The 21,586-nt window shown below is 34.7% G+C and overlaps 1 protein-coding gene across 2 annotated transcripts in view; it reads right to left on the reverse strand.

Moving 5' to 3' along the window:
- LOC136840657 (threonine-rich protein-like) overlaps nucleotides 1–21,586 on the reverse strand; it is a 112,447-nt gene that overhangs the window by 67,750 nt on the left and 23,111 nt on the right. For both annotated transcript variants that reach the window (XM_067107366.1, XM_067107365.1), the window contains exon 2: nucleotides 17,492–17,573. Coding sequence is in view for 1 of the 2 variants with exons in the window: in XM_067107365.1 (XP_066963466.1) it covers nucleotides 17,492–17,566 (75 nt within the window). In the remaining variant the exon portion in view is untranslated. The remainder of the gene's footprint in view (nucleotides 1–17,491; nucleotides 17,574–21,586) is intronic.

Genomic DNA, 21,586 nt, shown 5'->3' on the forward strand with positions numbered 1-21,586 from the left:
AAAGGTATAACAAGAGGATAAATTGAGTCAAGAAAGGTTCAGAAGGTGTAACAGGAGGAGAAATTGAGAATAGAAAGGTTTGAAAGGTGTAACAGGACAAATTGAGAGTAGAAAGGTTAGAAAAGTATAACAGGAGGAGAAATTGACAGTAGAAAGGTTTGAAAGGTATAACAGGAGGATTGATTCAGTAGAAAGGTTTGAAAGGTGTAACAGGAGGACAAATTGAGTCAGAAAGGTTTGAAAAGTGTAACAGGAGGACAAATTGAGTAGAAAGGTTTTGAAAGGCATTATAGGACAAATTGAAAAGTAGAAAGGTTTGAAAGGCGTTACAGGACAAAACAAGAGTAGAAAGGTTTGAAAGGCATTATAGGACAAATTGAGAGTAGAAAGGTTTGAAAGGCGTTATAGGACAAATTGTCAGTAGAAATGTTTGAAAGGCGTTATAAGACAAATTGAGAGCAAAAGGTTTAAAAGGTATAACAGGAGGACAAACTGAGAGAAGAAAGGTTTTAAATGTATAACAGGAGGAAAAACTGAAAGTAGAAAGGTCTGAAAGGTATAACAGGACAAACTGAGATTAGAAAGGTTTGAAAGGTATAATAGGAGGATAAACTGACAGTAGAAAGGTTTGAAAGGCATAACAGGAGGACAAATCGAGAGCAGAAAGGTTTGAAAGGTATTGAAAGGTTTAACAGGAGGATAAATTGAGAGTAGAAAGGTTTGAAAGGTGTAATAGAACAAACTGAGTAGAAAGGTCTGAAAGGTATAACAAGAGGATAAATTGAGTAGAAAGGTTCGGAAGGTGTAACAGGAGGAGAAATTGAGAATAGAAAGGTTTGAAAGGTGTAACAGGACAAATTGAGAGTAGAAAGGTTAGAAAAGTATAACAGGAGGAGAAATTGACTGTAGAAAGGTTTGAAAGGTATAACAGGAGGACAAATTCAGTAGAAAGGTTTGAAAGGTGTAACAGGAGGACAAATTGAGTCGAAAGGTTTGAAAGGTGTAACAGGAGGACAAATTGAATAGAAAGGTTTGAAAGGTATAACAGGACAAATTGAGTAGAAAGGTTTGAAAGGCGTTACAGGACAAATTGAGATAGAAAGGTTTGAAAGGCATTATAGGACAAATTGAGAATAGAAAGGTGAGAAAGGGTTAGCAGGAGGACAAATTGAGAGCAGAAATGTTTGAAAGGTGTTATAAGAAATAGAGAGTAGAAAGGTTTAAAAGGTATAACAGGAGGAGAAACTGAGAGAAGAAAGGTTTGAAAGGTATAACAGGAGAAAAATTGAAAGTAGAAAGGTTGAAAGGTATAACAGGACAATACTGAGATTAGAAAGGTTTGAAAGGTGTAACAGGAGGACAAATTGAGTCGAAAGGTTTGAAAGGTGTAACAGGAGGACAAATTGAATAGAAAGGTTTGAAAGATATAACAGGTGAAATTGAGTAGATAGGATTAAAAGATGTAACAGGATGAGATATTGAGAGTAGCAAAGTTTGAAAGGTATAATAGGACAAATTGAGAATAGAAAGGTTAGAAAGGTATAGCAGGAGGACAAATTGAGAGCAGAAAGGTTTGAAAGGTGTAACAGGAGGACAAATTGAGTAAGAAGGTTTGAAAGGTATAATGGGAGGAGAAATTAAGAGTAGAAAAGTTTGAAAGGTGTAATAGGATAAATTGAGAATAGAAAGATTTGAAAGGTAAAACAGGAAGACAAAAGCAGGTAGAAAGGTTTGAAAGGTGTAACAAGAGAAATTGAGTAGATAGGATTGAAAGGTGTAACAGAATGAGATGTTAAGAGTAGCAAGTTTTGAAAGGTGTAATAGGACAAAGTGAGAGTAGAAAGGTTAGAAAGGTATAACAGGAGGACAAATTGAGAGTAGAAAGGTTTGAAAGGTGTAACAGGAGGACAAATTGAGTAGGAAGGTTTGAAAGGTATAACAGGAGGAGAAATTAAGAGTAGAAAGGTTTGAAAGGTGCAATGGGATAAACTGAGAGTAGAAAGGTTAGAAAGGTATAACAGGTGGACAAATTGAGAGTAGAAAGGTTTGAAAAGTGTAACAGGAGGACACATTGAGTAGAAAGGTTTGAAAGGTATAACAGGAGGATGCAATGAGGGTAGAAAGGTTTGAAAGGTGTAACAGGAGGACAAATTGAGTAGAAAGGTTTGAAAGGTATAACAGGAGGAGAAACTGAGAGTAGAAAGGTTTGAAAGGTGTAACAGGAGGACAAATTGAGAGTAGAAAGGTTTGAAAGGTATAACAGGACAAATTGAGAGTAGAAAGGTTTGAAAGGTGTAACAGGAGGACAAATTGAGTAGAAAGGTTTGAAAGGTATAACAGGACAAATTGAGAGTAGAGAGGTTTGAAAGGTGTAACACGAGGACAAATTGAGTAGAAAGGTTTGAAAGATGTAACAGGAGGACAAATTGAGAGTAGAAAGGTTTGAAAGGTGTAACAGGAGGACAAATTGAGTAGAAAGGTTTGAAAGGTAAAACAGGAGGACAAATTGAGAGGAGAAAGGTTTGAAAGGTGTAACAGGAGGACAAATTGAGTAGAAAGGTTTGAAAGGTAAAACAGGAGGACAAATTGAGAGTAGAAAAGTTTGAAAGGTGTAACAGGAGGAAAAATTGAGTAGAAAGGTTTGAAAGGTAAAACAGGAGGACAAATTGGGAGTAGAAAGGTTTGAAAGGTGTAACAGGAGGACAAATTGAGAGTAGAAAGGTTTGAAAGATGTAACAGGACAAATTGAGTAGAAGGGTTTGAAAGGTATACCAGGAGGACAATTTGAGAGTAGAAAGGTTTGAGAGGCGTAACAGAAGGACAAATTGAGAGTAGAAAGGTTTGAAAGGCATAACAGGAGGACAAATTGAGTAGGAAGGTTTGGAAGGGATAACGGGAGGAGAAATTAAGAGTAGAAAGGTTTGAAAGGTGTAACAGGAGGGCAAATTGAGAGTAGAAAGGTCTGAAAGGCGTAGCTTGAGAAATAAAACCTCTTGCACTTGCATTCTGAAACAACTGTCGTGAGAGGATTGAAGACAGTAAGATGGAAGAAAGAGAATATGAATGGAGGCACAGCCAAAGGAATGAAAGGGGTTGAAGCAGCTACGGACCGAAGGGACGCTGCAAAGAATCTTATCAAGTAATGCCTAAAGTGCACCATGTGAGGTACACTGGCGGCACTACCCTGCCACCACGGAGCCTTGACCTAAGGTCACGCTCCTACGGGCTTCAGGAGGATATCTATAGAAAGTCTTTTTCCAGAGATACAAAAACACATTTATATAAAGAGGGAGTTGGAGTGGTTGGACAGAACACTGAAGAATGGAAGGGAAAATGGAGGTAAAGTAAAAGGCTAAAAAGTGGGCGTAACTAAGGCCCGAAGGGACGCTGAAAAAGATACATTTAGTAATGCCTACAGCACACCACATGCGGCGCATTGATTCACTAACACCCACTGCGATTGCTTGATTTTGTGTACACACACACACACACACACATATATATACTGTATGTATGTGTGTGTATGTGTGTGTAATTGTAATAGCCACAATGCTCTCTTAACTTCTCGAATTCTTCGTGCTTTTTTGGATACACTAGTCACTACAAAGCCTAAAGATCCAAGTGCAAGAAATATAAAGAAATTGTGCTGCCCAGTAGTGGAAAACAAACCCGGGTCCTCTAATCAGAATGAGGTACCACTGTCGACCTCGTTCTGATTAGGAGACCGGGGTTCGTTTCCCGCTACCAGACATCATAATTTCTTCATACTTCTTGCACTTGGATCTTTAGGCTTTGTAGTGGCAAGTGTATCCAAAAAAGCACGAAGAATTCGAGAAGTTAAGAGGGCATTGTGGCTATTACAATTACAATTACATTTATATATATATATATATATATATATATATATATATATATATATATATATATATATATATATATATATTTATATATATATATATATATATATATATATATATATATATATATATATATATATATGACAACAAACGTTCACTGGGTAACCATCCTCCCAATCACGTCATTAAAGGAATAATAAAAACCTAACTTACAAAGACGATACATCCTTGCGTCATTAAAGGAATAATAAAAAAACCTAACTTACAAAGAGATAGAGAGAGAGAGAGAGAGAGAGAGAGAGAGAGAGAGAGAGAAAGGTACCACAGGCGGATCACCTCATTATGCAAGCGCAAGCAGACAGCGCATGCGCCATATGTCCTAAACTGCGACTGACCTACTACTACTATTAGCAGCAGTCATTAAATGCTGCCTGTAATTGTATAGATTTCGAATTGCGGAAGTACGACGATGTGCCTGTGAGAAGCTGCTTGCACAAGAGAGGGAGTGTGTGCGTGTATACACATATATATATATATGTATACATATGTATATATATTATACATATATATAAATATATAATTTATATATGTATACATATTTATATATATACATATTTATATATATACTGTATATATATATATATATATAGTATACATGTATATATATATATATATATATATATATATATATATATATATATATATATATATATATATATATATATATATATAAACTCTCTTCTAATGCCAACCCACAATTGGGCACCTCACGCCTACATTTCCATTCCACAGGATCGCACTTCGTATAAAATTGATCAATTCTGTCTACCATCTCACCAGAGGTACTGCTATTCTCTCCCACTACCTCATATGAGGTACCTCTATTCTCGACACGGCCTGTGCCTGCCGTAAGAATCATCCACGAAGAATAAAACGCATAATTATGGAGAAAATGTTTGTGGTGCCACGTCTCCCGTCGCTTAAAACAATCGTCTATGCTGAAGAAGTGAGATTTTTGTTCAGGGTATATATAAAGTGTGGAATCGTTTTTATTTTCATTCTCATTTATTTTTCTATTCATTTTAGTTTTCTGTAAAAGAAAACTATTGAGATGGCTTTGTCTGTTCGTCCGCACTTTTCCTGTCTGCACTTTTTCTGTCCGCCCTCAGATCTTAAAAACTATTGAGTCTATAGGGCTGCAAATTAGTATGTTGATTATTCACCCTCCAATCAACAAGCATACCAAATTGCAGCCATCTAGCCCCCGGAGTTTTTATTTTATTGAAGGTTAAATTTATCCATGATCATGCGTCTGGCAACGCAACAACACAGGCCACCACGTCCGGCTGAGAGTTTTATGCAGCATTATACGCTGTACAGAAAACACGATTACCCCGAAGAAACTTCGGCGCATTTTCTACTTATTTTTATTTCTTGTTCTATAAAAATTTAAACTCTCCAATTTTTTTCTCTCGATTTTTTATTAACATATTATGAATAATTATCAATTTTATTATTAGATCTTTGTTTATCATCTGCTTCATTAGTGATTTACCTAGCTCTCAGTGATATCTATAAATTTAACCACTTATTCCTTATGTCTGTTAATGAGCTGCCTCCATGCAGATAGCAAGAATCGCCAGAGATAATAGATAATCAATGTAATATATATTTCATATATATTTTATTAGTAATTTTATTATTATATATATATATATATATATATATATATATATATATATATATATATATATACACATATTTTATTAAACCAGTGGAATTTTTGAAAATTTTTATTCACAATTTTTGTGAAAAAACTGCTTTCTATATGAGAGAGAGAGAGAGAGAGAGAGAGAGAGAGAGAGAGAGAGAGAGAGAGAGAGAGAGAGAGAGAGAGAAATAATAATAAACACATGCCCATAACTTAGCGAGGGCAAATAATCTACTATGTGTAATCCTAGAGAGAGAGAGAGAGAGAGAGAGAGAGAGAGAGAGAGAGAGAGAGAAAGTCATCTTCAATGAAGTGAACATATTTATGGTCACTACTTCACATAATTACGACGGTGCCCGATGCCCCAGGGGTATAAATAGGCTGAACATCTGTTTGCAACACGGTGAAGAATTAGGTAATAACAGAAGAAGAAGAAGAAGAAGAAGAAGGAGAAGAAGAAGAAGAAGAAGAAGAAGAAGAAGAAGGGGTAGGGGGAGACGAAGAAGAAGAAGGACGAAGAAGGACAAGAAGAAGAAGAAGAAGAAGAAGAAGAAGAAGGATAATTGACGAAGAAGAAGGAGAAGAGGACGAAGGAGAGGAAGAAGAAGAAGAAGAAGAAGAAGAAGAAGAAGAAGAAGAAGAAGAAGAAGAAGAAGAAGAAGAAGAAGAAGAAGAAGAAGAAGAAGAAGAAGAAGAAGTACAAGATGAAGAAGAAGAAGAAGAAGAAGAAGAAGAAGAGGGGAGAAGAAGAAGAAGAAGAAGAAGAAGAAAAAGAAGAAGAAGAAGCAGAAGAAGAAGAAGAAAATGAAAAAGAAAAGAAGACGGAGGAGGAGGAGACGAAGAAGAAGAAGAAGAAGAAGAAGAAGAAGAAGAAGAAGAAGAAGAAGGGGTAGGGGAAGAAGAAGAAGAAGAAGAAGAAGAAGAAGAAGAAGAAGAAGAAGGGGTAGGGGGAGAAGAAGAAGAAGAAGAAAAAGAAGAAGAAGAAGAAGAAGAAAATGAAAAAGAAAAGAAGACGGAGGAGGAGAGAAGAAGAAGAAGAAGAAGAAGAAGAAGAAGAAGAAGAAGAAGAGGAAGCATTACAGAAATAACAACGAACAGTAATACACCTTCAACTTCTTTGCACAGGTACACCAGAATTTGTAACAGAACTGGACTTTATTGAACTTGACCTCTCGCTGGTATGAAAGCCGGACCCAGCTGTGATTGTTACTCATGTTGACCTCAATAATCAGAGTGACTGTACTGGAATGGAAAATAAGACAGGTCAAAGGTCAAGCAAGAGCTGAGACCTAGATGAGGTCATTCGGAAACTGAGAATAAACAAGTAAAAAAATGCGCAGAAGTTTCTTCGGTGCACTCGAGTTTTCTGTACAGCGTATAATGCTGTATGAAACTTGCAGCCGCCGCCCATGAAACCCAGCCACGGTCCGGTGGTGTACTCAACCACGGCCCATGGAACTCTTAGCCGCGGTCCATGAGACTCAGCCACGGTCCGGTGGTGGCCTGTGTTGTTGGTACCTATAGCGGTGCCAGAAGTACGATTATGGCTAACTTTAACCTTGAATGAAATAAAAAAAAAATACTGAGGCTGGAGGGCTGCAATTTGATATGTTTGATGATTGGAGGGTAGATGATCAACATACAAATTTGCAGCCCTCTAGCCTCAGTAGTTTTTAAGATATATAAGGGCGCAGAGAAAAAGTGCGGACGGACAGACAAATAGCCATCTCAATAGTTTTCTTTTACAAAAAACTAAAAGGTTTGAAAGGCGTAACAGGAGGAACACCTTTTCCAGTCGCACTATGAAACAATTGTTGAGGGATAATGAAAGTAAGATGGAAGAAAGAGAATATGAACAGAGGTACAGCCAAAGGAATGAGAAGGGTTGCAACTAGGGGCCCAAGGGACGCCGCGAAGAACTTTAACTGATGCCTACATTGCACCGCGTGAGGTGCACTGACAGCACTGCCCCCTTGGGATCAGTTTCGTCTTGTATGTTTGCAAGAAATGTTTGAACATTGCTGTACTACGGAGACATTTTACTGTTTATCAAACTGGTTACAAGTGATGTTTTTTCTTAATATTTTACACATAAACTTTGGCCAAGATTATTTAATTTTATTTGACTTAAGAAAATTCGGCTATAAAGCCAAGCACTGGGGCACTTTCAGCCAATCAACGCTGAAGACGGGGAAAAGAGGGAGTTGGAGTGGTTGGACAGCAAGACTGAGGAGAGAAAGCGGGAACGGAAGTAAAGTAAAGGGCTAAAAATTGGGTGTAGCTGCAAAAGACACATTTAGTAATGACTACAGTACAGCGCGTGAGGTGCTAAGATTGCACTGCACTCCAACAGGATAGGGTCTGTCACACGGCGATAGTCTAGATCACACTTCAAGCAGTCATTTTCTGGTAACTGGTTTTATTCTTCATTCACCACAGCTTGACAGTCAATCTGAACGACCATCCCAGATCCAAAGGTTGAATGATCAGGCAGAATTCACAGAAAGCTTCCCCAGTTTTCAGAATATTTCGATCGATCTCGCTGGCGTTTGCAATCCTTCAGCTGGTATCATTGAAAAGCATTTCTATTGCCTAGCAAGATAACGTCTGATACACCACTTCTGTCTGGATGGGTGGCCCATGAGTGTATGGGCGTCCAGTTTCCTCAGGAAGCCTTCAGGGATGAGGCTGACAGCTGCACGACTCTTTTTATCGATTCCAGAGGCGCTGGAACCCATCTACAGCTTTCTGACTTGGAACTGGATTTGGAATATAAAATTTAGGCCAAAGGCCAAGCCATGGGACCTATGTGGTCATTCAGCATTGAAATTAATGTTGAAACAATTGTTAGGAGAGAGCTGAGGAGAGTAGGATGGGAGAAAGAGATTATTAATACAGGTATGGTCAAAGGGGCCGAAGGGACACCGCAAAAAACCTAAGTAACGCCTACAGTGCACAGCGAGAAGTGCACTGACAGCATCCATTGCCGGCCCCTACCCCCAGCCCTACGGAGAGAGAAAAATGATAACAGTGAAAATTTTGTTCTGAGGACTGGAGAAACAGCCTCTCTTATACGCGAGAGAATTCAGCGCACAAAAACGAACAACACGAGACATAAAATATCAGAAATCGAAATTTTTTTTTCCATCAATCAGAACGAATTGCTACGAAATATATCAGACATACGTGTAACTGATCTATTACAAAATGTCTTATTTGTTCCATCAATTCTCTTCCGTTGCTTTAAATCATCGACCTATCCAGTACCGAGTAGTTCAAAGTCATCTGTTGAAATCTACTTGACATTTAGTTGAGAACGAGTTGTTCTAACTGAGTGACTGGTTGATGACGTCAGCTAATTTAGCTTGAAAAATGCCACCTACATATTCTCTTTCTTCCATCTTCCTTTCCTCAGCCCTCTCCTAACAATTGTTTCACAGTGCAATTGAAAAAAGTTTTCCTCCTGTTGCACCTTCCAAGCCTTTTTATTCTTCTCAGTTTCTCCTGTTACACCTTTCAAACCTTTCTTCTCTCAATTTCTCCTGTTACACCTTTCAACCCTTTTGCTCTCAGTTTCTCCTCCTGTTACACCTTTCAAACCTTTTAACTGTTTTTCATCCTGTTACACCTTTCAAACCTTTTTACTCTCAGTTTCTCCTCCTGTTACACCTTTCAAACCTTTCTACCCTCAGTTTCTCCTCCTGTTACACCTTTCAACCCTTTTTACTCAGTTCCTCCTCCTGTTACACCTTTCAAACCTTTCTTCTCTCAATTTCTCCTGTTACACCTTTCACCCCTTTTCATTCTCAGTTTCTCCTCCTGCTACACCTTTCAAACCTTTTAACTGTTTTTCCTTCTGTTACACCTTTCAAACCTTCCTACTCTGTTTCTGTTCCTGTTACACCTTTCAACCCTTTTTACTCTTTTTCTCTTCCTGTTACACCTTCCAAACCTTTCTAATCTCAGTTTCTCCTCCTGTTACACCTTTCAAACCTTTCAACTCTCAGTTTGCCTTTCAGCGCTGAACGATCTCATCATAGGTCACAGCGCTTGCTTTTAGTCTTCGACTTCAATTTTATAATCCACTCCATTCCATTCTTTTCTCCTCATCTTTCTCATTCTAAGATGGAACTGTTGATGGGTTTTTAATGAATTATCATCGACGTAACATTATTAAGAACAGAGTACCATCATTAAAGACAAAATCCTATCATTAAAAACAAAATTACCATCATTACAACCATTACTGATTGAGAAGGTTTTCAAATATCTGAAAAAAAAAAATTTAGAGCAATTATTTTCCAGGACGCGTCTGAACTGCTACAAAACAGAGAGAGAGAGAGAGAGAGAGAGAGAGAGAGAGAGAGAGAGAGAGAGAGAGAGAGAGAGAGAGAGAGAGAGAGGTAATTTCTCGGCATTTAATATAATATCGCTATTAACTGTGGTTAATATGAAATGTTTTCATAGTAATGGTTTTCCAGGTATCACTAGGTGGCCCTGACTGATACTTTTTCTGTAACAATACACAATACGATGCACGTAAGTTTTATATTTGTATTTGTTGACAATATATATATATATATATATATATATATATATATATATATATATATATATATATATATATATATATATATATATATATATATATATATATATATATATATATATATATATATATATGTGTGTAAAGAAATCAATAAAGAAGAGAAAAAGGTGTTAAAACCCAACAATTATCATAGTCTTACAAGCAAAACCTTCCCACAAATCACTCAAAGAAACACAGCCATTTGAAGAAGAAAAAAATATACATACTTAAAAAAATAACAAGAAATAACGTCCAGTCTTAATTTTTTTTTCATTGTGGTCAGGTTAAAAAGGAAAAGAAAAAACCTCATTTTTTTAAGCTTAAGGTCAAAGCACAGCCATAAAATCTCCCTTGATGACGAAACACATTTTCACTTTTTTGTCAAGAATATCAATTACTGAATCTTCTTTGGATTCTCTTTCCATAATCCGTCCATTAGGTGTATTGTCAACATTCTTTTCGAGTCAATTTAATAATGTTTGTGGTTCTCTGTACTTACTCTTCTTCAACTTAATCATAATTACGCGTCGTCACTCGGTGCATATTTAAAATGGTTTATCCTTGTAAATACTCGTGTGCATATTAGCTGGGAATTTTCTAAAAATAAGTGAGAGAGGTGTTGCAAAGAACATACCTTTGTTATATATATTTTTTATTCATTTTATTTGTGGCTGGTGCTTCCGTCAGCCAGCGTTCCAAATTCTTATATTTAACCATTGATATGTTTTTAGTATATGAAGTTTTAATGTGTTATCATTAAATTTTTGTTTTTTAGATTATTACTATGTTATCGTTATACTTCTGCATATCTAGACAATCAGTATGTTATCATTAAACTTTTGTATATTAAAATATTAAACTTCTGTATATAAGACTATCACTATGTTATCAATAAACTTTTTGTATACTAGATTTTCTGTATGTTATTATTAAACTTTTGTATTTTAATATGTATATTAGACTATCAGTATGTTATCATTAACATGTTTATCATTTTAGTAGGTAATAATAAAACTTTTGTTTTATTATAGTAGATTAACAGAATGTTATTAAAGATTTTTGTATAAGACTTTATGTATATTATACACTTTTTTATATTGGGTTTTCAGTATTCTATATGTATATTATATATAGCTTATTTTTTATATAGTAGATTAACAGAATGTTATTAAGATTTTGTATATTTAAATGTATATATATATTATATTTATATGTAATAAATATATATATAATATAATATACACAATATATGTATATATACAGTATATATATATATATATATATATATATATATATATATATATATATATATATATATATATATATATATATATATATATATATATATATATATATATATATATATATATATATATATATATATATATATATTATATATTTATATATATATATATATTATATATATACATATACATATAATTAGATATTAGACACACTGTTTTTCCCAGCAATGTTTTATACAAATATAGTTCTAAAAAACTTTCTCAGATTATACAATTGCAGACTTCAAAAGAATAAAACTTTCGCAGATTCAGTTGAAACAAACCACAAAGAAATGAATTCCAGTTGAGAAAAAAAAAAAGTTGAGTATATCTTAGTTTAACCAGACCACTAAGCTGATTAACAGCTCTCCTAGCAACAGGGACCTACAGCTACAGCTTATTGTGGAATCCGAACCACATTATAGCGAGAAATGAATTTCTATCACCAGAAATAAATGCCTCTTATTCTTCACTGGCCGGCCGGAGATTCGAACTCCGGCCAGCAGAGTGCTAGCTGAGAACGGAACCCACTCACCCAACGAAGAACCAGTTGAGAAACACCAAACACACGTAAACACTATAATAAAAGGTGTATAACTGACAGAATATACAAAATTATGAAATGCAAACAGGTGCATAAAATTTCAAAAATGGGCTAAACAATGACTGACAGAATATCACATGATATAGTTTGTATACAGTCAATACTACTGCTGCTTCTGATAATAATAATAATAATAATAATAATAATAATAATAATAATAATAATAATAATAATGGAGAAACAAATCCAGTTATGTACATACAGTATAAAGATAAATCTGTACCGAAAGCTATCTATAGATTTATTTTGAAATGTATGTACATATACATAACTGGATTTGTTTCTCCACTTCAACTCATGCTACTATGAGTAACTTATATAATAATAATAATAATAATAATAATAATAATAATAATAATAATAATAATAATAATAATAATAATAATAATAATGAAGACACCACATATTTATCGTAAACCATCTATCCAGCGAAATATATAATTTCTGAGTTACAAATCACAAATATCCTCCTCTTCATTAATTCTCTAAGTTTACCGGTGCCGCCCCATAATAATAAATTCCTCTGAAGAACTAATAGACAAGTCCCAAATAATAAGTATTTATTTCCATATGCTAAGTTGCTAAGAATGTCAATAACCCTTATACAGTCTTTTTGCTAAAGTTAGCACTAGGTGCTAATGGTCACGGTGGCCGCGTTCACTTGGTTTCAAAACGGACTTGAAAAAAAAATTGGAACTATCTATCGCCTTACGTGTGTGTGTGTGTGTGTGTGTGTGTGTGTGTGTGTGTGTGTGTGTGAAGCTCCCCATATAGATGAGATACAATCTTTACCATCTCCCCCGAAGCTGTCAAACTTACTATATGATTCCGGCACTTAAAAAACAGATTTCCGAAAATTAATATTGCACCGTCTGAACGCAGCCATGATCCATCCGGCAGACATCTTGGGGAAACGTTCTAATTCAGCATCTATCTCAAACGTCTAATTTCTTCCAATCAATCCCCTGAGAGGGCAGCAGATTGGAGTCAGCAAAACTTCAATTAAACTGACGCCAATAGAGAACGTGTGGCTGATGAAACAAGCCGTTGGAAACACTAATCGAACCCGTCAGATGATTTATCGCTTTTCACGGAGTGATCTTGAGGTCGTCGAGAACGACGCGGTTCAATAAGACTCCTTTATAATGCTATACGTTTTTCGTGTTATGACAAAGACTGCTGTTTCTTTATCACCATACAACAAAAACTGCTGTTTCTTTATCACTGTATAACAAATACTGTTGTTTCTTAATCACTCTATAACAGACATTTGTTTCTTTTTATGACTGTTGTTTTTTAATATATAATTTCTAACAAAATCTGTTGTTTCTTTATCACTATAACAGACATTTGTTAATCTTTATAACAGACATTTGTTTCTTTATGACCATATAACACTGTTGTTTCTTTAACTCTATATAACAAAGAATGCTGTTTCTTTACTACCATATAACAAAATCTGTTGTTTCTTTATCACTATATAACAAATACTGTTGTTTCTTAATCACTCTATAACAGACATTTGTTTCTTTATGACCATATAACACTGTTGTTTCTTTAACTCTATATAACAAAGAATGCTGTTTCTTTACTACCATATATCAAAATCTGTTTCTTTATCACTATATAACAAAGATCGTTGCTTCTTTATCACTATAACAAAGACTGCTGTTTCTTTATCACTACATAACAAATATCGTTGTTTCTTTTTCACTCTATAACGCTCTGTTGTTTCTTTATCATTATATAACAAAGACTGTTTTTTTTATTACCACATAACATAGTCTGCTGTTTCTTCAACACTATGTAACAAAGACTGTTGTTTCTTTAACACTAAATAACAAAGACTGGTGTTTCTTTATCAGTCTATAACAAAGACTTTTGTTTCCTTATCACCATAAAACAAGGACTGTTATTTCTTCATCACTACAATATCGGAGACAGTTGTTTCTTTATCAATCTAATCCTATGAATTTCTTATTTCCTTCTTTTTTCCATATAGGCATTCTGTTCTTATGCAGCATGCTATGAATATCCACGGCCTATTGCTTATTCCTATTCATATACACTTATAACAAAAATATTATTCCCTTTAGGAACCGCAACAGTGCTCCTTTTCATAACATTTTATGCTTTCAAAAATCACATCACAATTATTTCTATTAAATTACTGAGAAAGTCTCGTTTGTTATTTGAATATGTTCTCCTTCCTGCAAAGATCTCACCTCTTCATTGAATATGTAATTTTTGTACAAAGATCTCACTTCTTTAGTGAATATATATTCTATTCTGATCAAATAACAAACTCTAGACTGTACGTATAAAATCAAAAGCTAGATTTTGACAGGGTACAAATTAATTTACTGACAAAATAAAAAAAAATGAAAATAAATCACCCCAAAAATCCATTAACCATCTGGTGCTTCTTCTCGACCTCACTCTGAGTAAATGGCAAGGTCTTCAATTAGAGAAAAAGCGACCATGAGTCCCCCCCCCCCAACCGCCCGCCGCCCCCACACAAAATTGATATCTTCCGTAACGATTTCAAAAGAGTAATTCCTAACCAGCAATTGATAAACAACGTTAATTTTCACTTGAAATCGAGGGAAGGCATTGTATCTAAGACCCGAATTCAATCTTTTAAACCATATATGTGGGTTTTTAGGTATCATGTTATGTTGTCTTTTAATCAACAAATCTTCTGGGTCTGAAAGTCTTCAAGCTACGTAGTCTTTCCATGAATCTTCTAGGCCTGAAAGTTCAATCAATGAGTCTTCTGGGTCTGAAAGTTTTCAAGTTACGTCGTCTTTCAATGAATTTTCTGTGAAAAAGAGTTTTCAAGCTACGTAGTCTTTCAAAGTATCTTCTATATATAAAGTTTTCAAGTTACGTCGTCTTTCAATGAATCTTCTGTGCATAAAAGTTTTCAAGCTACGTCGTCTTTCAATGAATCTTCTGTGTATAAAGTTTTAGAGCTACGTAGTCTTTCAAATTATCTTCTGTGTATAAAAGTTTTCAAGATACGTAGTCTTTCAATGAATCCTCTATGCATAAAAGTTTTCAAGTTACCTCGTCTTTCAATGAATCTTCTGTGTATAAAGTTTTTAAGTTATGTTGTCTTTCAATGAACCTTCTGTGTATAAAGTTTTCAAGCTATGCAGTCTTTCCAAGTATCTTCTGTGTATAAAAGTTTTCAAGCTAAGTCGTCTTTCAATGAATCTTCTGTGTATAAAATTTTCAATCTACGTAGTCTTTCAAAAGTATCTTCTGTGTATGAATTTTTACAAGTTACCTCGTCTTTCAATGAATCTTCTGTGTATAAAAGTTTTCTGGTTACGTCGTCTTTCAATGAATCTTCTGTGTATAAAGTTTTCAAGCTACGTAGTCTTTCAAAAGTATCTTCTGTGTATAAATGTTTTCAAGTTACGTCGTCTTTCAATGAATCTTCGGTGTATAAAAGTTTTTTCAAGTTACGTCGCCTCTCAATGAATCTTCTGTGTATAAAGTTTTCAAGCTACGTAGTCTTTCAAAGTATCTTCTGTGCATAAAAGTTTTCAAGTAATGTCGTCTTTCAATGAATCTTCTGTGTATAAAAGTTTTCAAGTTACGTCGTCTTTCAATGAATCTTCTGTGTATAAAAGTTTTCAAGTTGCGTCGTCTTTCAATGAATCTTCGGTGTATAAAAGTTTTTTCAAGTTACGTCGTCTTTCAATGAATCTTCTGTGTATCAAGTTTTCAAGCTACGTAGTCTTTCAAAGTATCTTCTGTGCATAAAAGTTTTCAAGTTATGTCGTCTTTCAATGAATTTTCTGTGTATAAAAGTTTTCAAGTTACGTCGTCTTTCAATTAATCTTCTGTGTATAAAAGTTTTCAAGTTGCGTCGTCTTTCAATGAATCTTCTGTGCATGATGTTTTCAAGTTACATAGTCTTTCAAAGTATCTTCTGTGTATAAAAGTTTTCAAGCTACGTAGTCTTTCAAAGTATCCTCTGTGTATAAAGTTTTCAAGTTAAGTCGTCTTTCAATGAATCTTCTGTAAATAAAAGTTTTCAAGTTATGTCGTCTTTCAATGAATCTTCTGTTTATAAAAGTTTTCAAGTGACGTCATCTTTCAATGAATCTTCTGTGTATAAAAGTTTTCAAGTGACGTCATCTTTCAATGAATCTTCTGTGTATAAAGTTTTCAAGCTACGCCATCTTTCAATGAATCTACTATATATAAAAGTTTTCTTTTCAAGTTACGTCATCTTTCAGAAAACGAATCTTCTGTGTATGAAAGTTTTCAAGTTATGTCGTCTTTCAATGATCTTTTGTTTATAAAAGTTTTCAAGTTACGTCGTCTTTAAATGTATATTCTGAGTATAAACCTTTTCAAGTTACGTCGTTTTTCAAAGTATATGCTGCACATAAACCTTTTCAAGTTACGTCGTCTTTCATTTTATATTCTGAGTATAAACCTTTTCAAGTTACGTCGTCTTTCAATGTATATTCTGAGTATAAACCTTTTCAAGTTACGTCATCTTTCTATGACTCTTCTGTGTATAAAAGTTTTCAAGTTACGTCGTCTTTCAATGATCTTCTGTTTATAAAAGTTTTCAAGTTACGTCGTCTTTCAATGTATATTCTGAGTATCAACGTTTTCAAGTTACATCGCCTTTCAGTGTATATTCTGAGTATAAACGTTTTCAAGTTACGTCGTCTTTCAATGTATATTCTGAGTATCAACGTTTTCAAGTTACATCGCCTTTCAGTGTATATTCTGAGTATAAACGTTTTCAAGTTACGTCGTCTTTCAATGTATATTCCGAGTATAAACGTTTTTAAGTTGCGTCGTCTTTCTATGAATCTTCTGTTTATAAAAGTTTTCAAGTTACTTCGTCTTGCAATGTAATTCTGAGTATAAACATTTCAAGTTACATCGTCTTTCTATGAATCTTCTGTTTATAAAAGTTTTCAAGTTACGTCGACTTTCAATGACGTTCTGTGTATAAAAGTTTTCAAGTTACGTCGTCTTTCAAATATGTTCTGTATGTATAACGTCGTCTTTCAATGAGTTTTCAAATATGTTCTGTGTAAAAAAGTTTTCAAGTTACGTCGTCTTTCAATGTAATTCTGAGTATAAACCTTTTCAAGTTACATCGTCTTTCTATGAATCTTCTGCGTATAAAAGTTTTCAAGTTACGTCATCTTTCAATGTATATTCTGAGTATGAACGTTAGTACATCGTCTTTCAATGAGTCTTCTAGGTCTGAAAGTTAAAGTTACACTGTGCTGCAAGGACCCTTCTGGGTACAGAAGTTTCCGTGTAAAAAAAAAAAAAGTAGACAACAGTTTTCCATTTACAAATACTGCTCTATCACAAAGAGCTAAGATGAAAAAAAACTACGCAAAATAAAAACATCAAGGATCTAATCTAATGGTCGACAAATCTACTATAAAAAAAACTTACCTCCTTTGCCTCAGGAGACAATTTTGGACTGTCTAAGTAACGACAGTCAATCATCCAGTCATTGCCAGTCGTCATATCCAATCTGTGAGAGAGAGAAAAAGAAAAAACTACGTAAAAAATTCGCCGAAGTTTCTTCGGAGCAGTCAAGTTTTCTGTACAGCCGCTACAGCGTATAATCAAGGCCACCGAAAATAGATCTATCCTTCGGTGGTCCCGGTAAAATGCTGTATGACCCGCGGCACATGAAGCGTTAACCACGGGCCGGTGGTGGCCTATCCTCTATCGTTGCCAGGAGCACGATTGTGACTAACTTTAACCTTAAATAAAATAAAAACTACTGAGGCTAGAGGGCTGCATTTTGGTATGTTTGATGACTGGAGGGTGAATGATCAACATACCAATTTGCAGCCCTCTAGCCTCAGTAGCTGTTAAGATCTAAGGGCGGACAGAAAAAGTGCCGACGGACAGACAAAACCGGAACAATAGTTTTCTTTTACAGGACCTAAAAAAAAAACAGTTATATATTTGAAAAAAAGTAAATCAGTATCATTAAGTAACACCTCGACTTAACGAACATTTTGAGGGTCTAAGACAGGTGTTCCATAAAGCTCCGAGACTGGTGTTCTTTAAAGCTCCAAGACTGCTCCGTGACAGGTGCTGGAAGGAGCTTAGCACATAGCGAGTGCAAACAACTTTCACACATTCTCTCGCTACGTCACAACGGGAACCCGTCTGACTGAAGGATAATGAAGAGAAGGAATTTATCTTTCATATTTCTTATTTATATTTATTTATGTTTGTAATAATGTTGTATCTGCACAATTTATTACTAATTCATTTAAGTTTGCAATATTAAGGTTCTTCAGAAGTTTATAAGTTTCAAAATGATTAAAGTTTGTGTGTATATGTAGTGTGTGTGTATAATATATATATATATATATATATATATATATATATATATATATATATATATATATATATATATATATATATATATATATATAAAAGTTTTAAAATCTAATATATGTATATATACACACACACACACACACACACACATATATATATATATATATATATATATATATATATATATATATATATATATATATATATATATATATATAGAGAGAGAGAGAGAGAGAGAGAGAGAGAGAGAGAGAGAGAGAGAGAGAGAGAGAGAGAGACATCAGCAAGAATTTTTGTATTACAAACATGCACCAGTCTGTGGTTTTATGTGTGTGTGTGTGTGTGTGTGTGTGTGTGTGTGTGTGTGAGAGAGAGAGAGAGAGAGAGAGAGAGAGAGAGAGAGAGAGAGAGAGAGAGCAAGACATCAGCAAGAATTTTTGTATTACAAACATGCACCAGTCTGTGGTTTTTATGTGTGTGTGTGTGTGTGTGTGTGAGAGAGAGAGAGAGAGAGAGAGAGAGAGAGAGAGAGAGAGAGAGAGAGAGAGAGAGAGAGAGAGAGATCAAGAATTTTTGTATTACAAACATGCGCCAGTCTGTACTTTAATGTGTGTGTGTGTGTGTGTGTGTGTGTGTGTGTGTGTGTGTGTGTGTGAGAGAGAGAGAGAGAGAGAGAGAGAGAGAGAGAGAGAGAGAACCTCGTACAGACAAAAGTCACGACTCTACCTTAGCAACAGGAAAGTTCACACACTCACTTTTCTTATTTTAAGTCATCCTAAATAACATCATTACTCTGCAGCCATTAGGCTCATTCATACTTTCTCTTCTTTATAATGTGTCTTCTTTATACTTTCTCTCTATACTTTCCCCTTCTCTTCGGTTCTTGAGACCAAGGTCGCTTAGGAAATAAAAAAAATATATATATATTTATACAAAGCGATTCATTACGCTATGTGGCTCTATGGCCGCAGGTCTTCGGATGACTTTGATGAGAGAGAGAGAGAGAGAGAGAGAGAGAGAGAGAGAGAGAGAGAGAGAGAGAGAGGGACAGTTCTCCTAAATGCACACACACACACACACACATCAGCACGAATTTTAGTAATATATACATGCGCCTCTGTACTTTGGGTTGAGAGAGAGAGAGAGAGAGAGAGAGAGAGAGAGAGAGAGAGAGAGAGAGAGAGAGAGAGAGCAGTTCTCCTAAAACATACATACATCAGCATGAATTTTAATAATATATACACGCGCCTGTCTGTACTTTGATATGTGAGAGAGAGAGAGAGAGAGAGAGAGAGAGAGAGAGAGAGAGAGAGAGAGAGAGAGAGACCACGCACATAAAAATTGACTCTCCGTCAACCACCAAAATGTTTTTACACTGAGTAAAACATAATTAAGTGTGAAGCTTCTCGCTAAACTCATTAAGATGATTCTCTCGTTGAAAGTTGCATAAGTAAGGTCAAGAATATTTAAGTAATAATAATGAACACTTCGACTCATAAGTAATTATATCGGAGAAACACCCGGATCTTTTTTTTTTCACGGGAATTCATTCCAACTCTGATTGGCCAATGCTAGGCCTAATAACATGAACAACTCTGATTGTCCAGAGTTGGACAGCCAGAATTGTTCTTATTTTTAGGCCTAGCGCTGGATAACAAGAACAACTCAGACTCTCCAACGGTAGGCCTAATAACAACTCTAACTGTACAATGCTAGGCCTGATAACAAGGACAACTCTGATTTTATAAAGCTAAGGCTAATTAAAAGAACAATTCTCATTGTGCAATGCTAGGTCTAATAACAAGAAACTCCCTGACTGTCCAACACTAGGCCTAATATCATGAACAAGTCTGTCTAATGCTAGGGCCTAATAACAAGAAATACTCTGACTGTCCATCCCTAGGCCTAATATCAAGAACAACTCTGATTATCCAATGCAAGACCTCATAACAACAACAACTCCATTTTAAATGGAATAAAGAATATTGACTTTGGCTCGACTGTCCAATGCTAGGCTTAATCAGCCTTTCTTTGGTTAGGCCTAAATTTTAAGCTCATCATAAAGACGAAACCTTCGCTCTAGGTCAAGCCGCCACTCGACTGTGACCGAGAGAACGAAAGGTGTTTATATGATTCCCACCAATTAGTTAGTACCAAGTTTTTCGGCGGGAGGACCCCGCCCTGTCCTTCGGCCGACGGAGTGACCATCTCTCTCTCTCTTTCTCTCCAATTTGACAGGCGACAGAGGAAGTGTAACTATCTTTCTCTCTCTCTCTCCAATTTGACAGGCGACGGAGGAGTCCTAACTCTCTCTCTTTTCTCTCTCTCGCCCCCCCCCGCCCAAAATTTGACACGCGACGGAGGAAGTGTAACTCTCTCACTCTCTCTCTCTCCAGTCTCACACGTGACGGAGGAAGTGTTAACTGTGTTAACTCACTCTCTGTTTATCTCACTCTCTAAAAGGGGACAGGAGACGGAGGAAGTGTAACTCTCTCTCTCTCTGTCTCTCATTTGAGAGAAGTAACAGAAGGTAATAATTACTACAGAAAGATATGAGTTATCAGAAAAAAAAATTAATAATTTAATACATAAACAGTTAAAAATATAAGTCAATTACTAAAATTTGCATTTAGCTGAATGCTTCATGCTTTAGAGCTCGTAACTATATGACTGTATGAAGAGACAGTGATACAAAATAAGATAAACAGCCTCATTTTTAGTGTTGAGTTGTTTGCTACAATCAAGTTTACGTCTTTTAATTCACAAGGACTCTCGTTTCTGTGTTTAACGAAGGGAGGAAATATAATTTCTTATACATAAAATTATATAATTATATATATATACACTATATATGTATTTTATAATTATATATATACTATAGATGTATGTATTATATATATTTATATATATAATACATATATACATTTATATATACATATATGTGTGTGTGTGCGTATATATTGCATTATGTTTGTGCATTTTATATATATATATATATATATATATATATATATATATATATATATATATATATATATATATATATATATATATATATATATATATATATATATATATATATGTTTTTATATGTATATATATATTTATATATATATATATATATATATATATATATATATATAATATATATATATATATATATATATATATATATATATATATATA

The sequence above is a fragment of the Macrobrachium rosenbergii genome, chromosome 8, assembly GCF_040412425.1.
Source record: "Macrobrachium rosenbergii isolate ZJJX-2024 chromosome 8, ASM4041242v1, whole genome shotgun sequence".
Taxonomy (NCBI): domain Eukaryota; kingdom Metazoa; phylum Arthropoda; class Malacostraca; order Decapoda; family Palaemonidae; genus Macrobrachium; species Macrobrachium rosenbergii.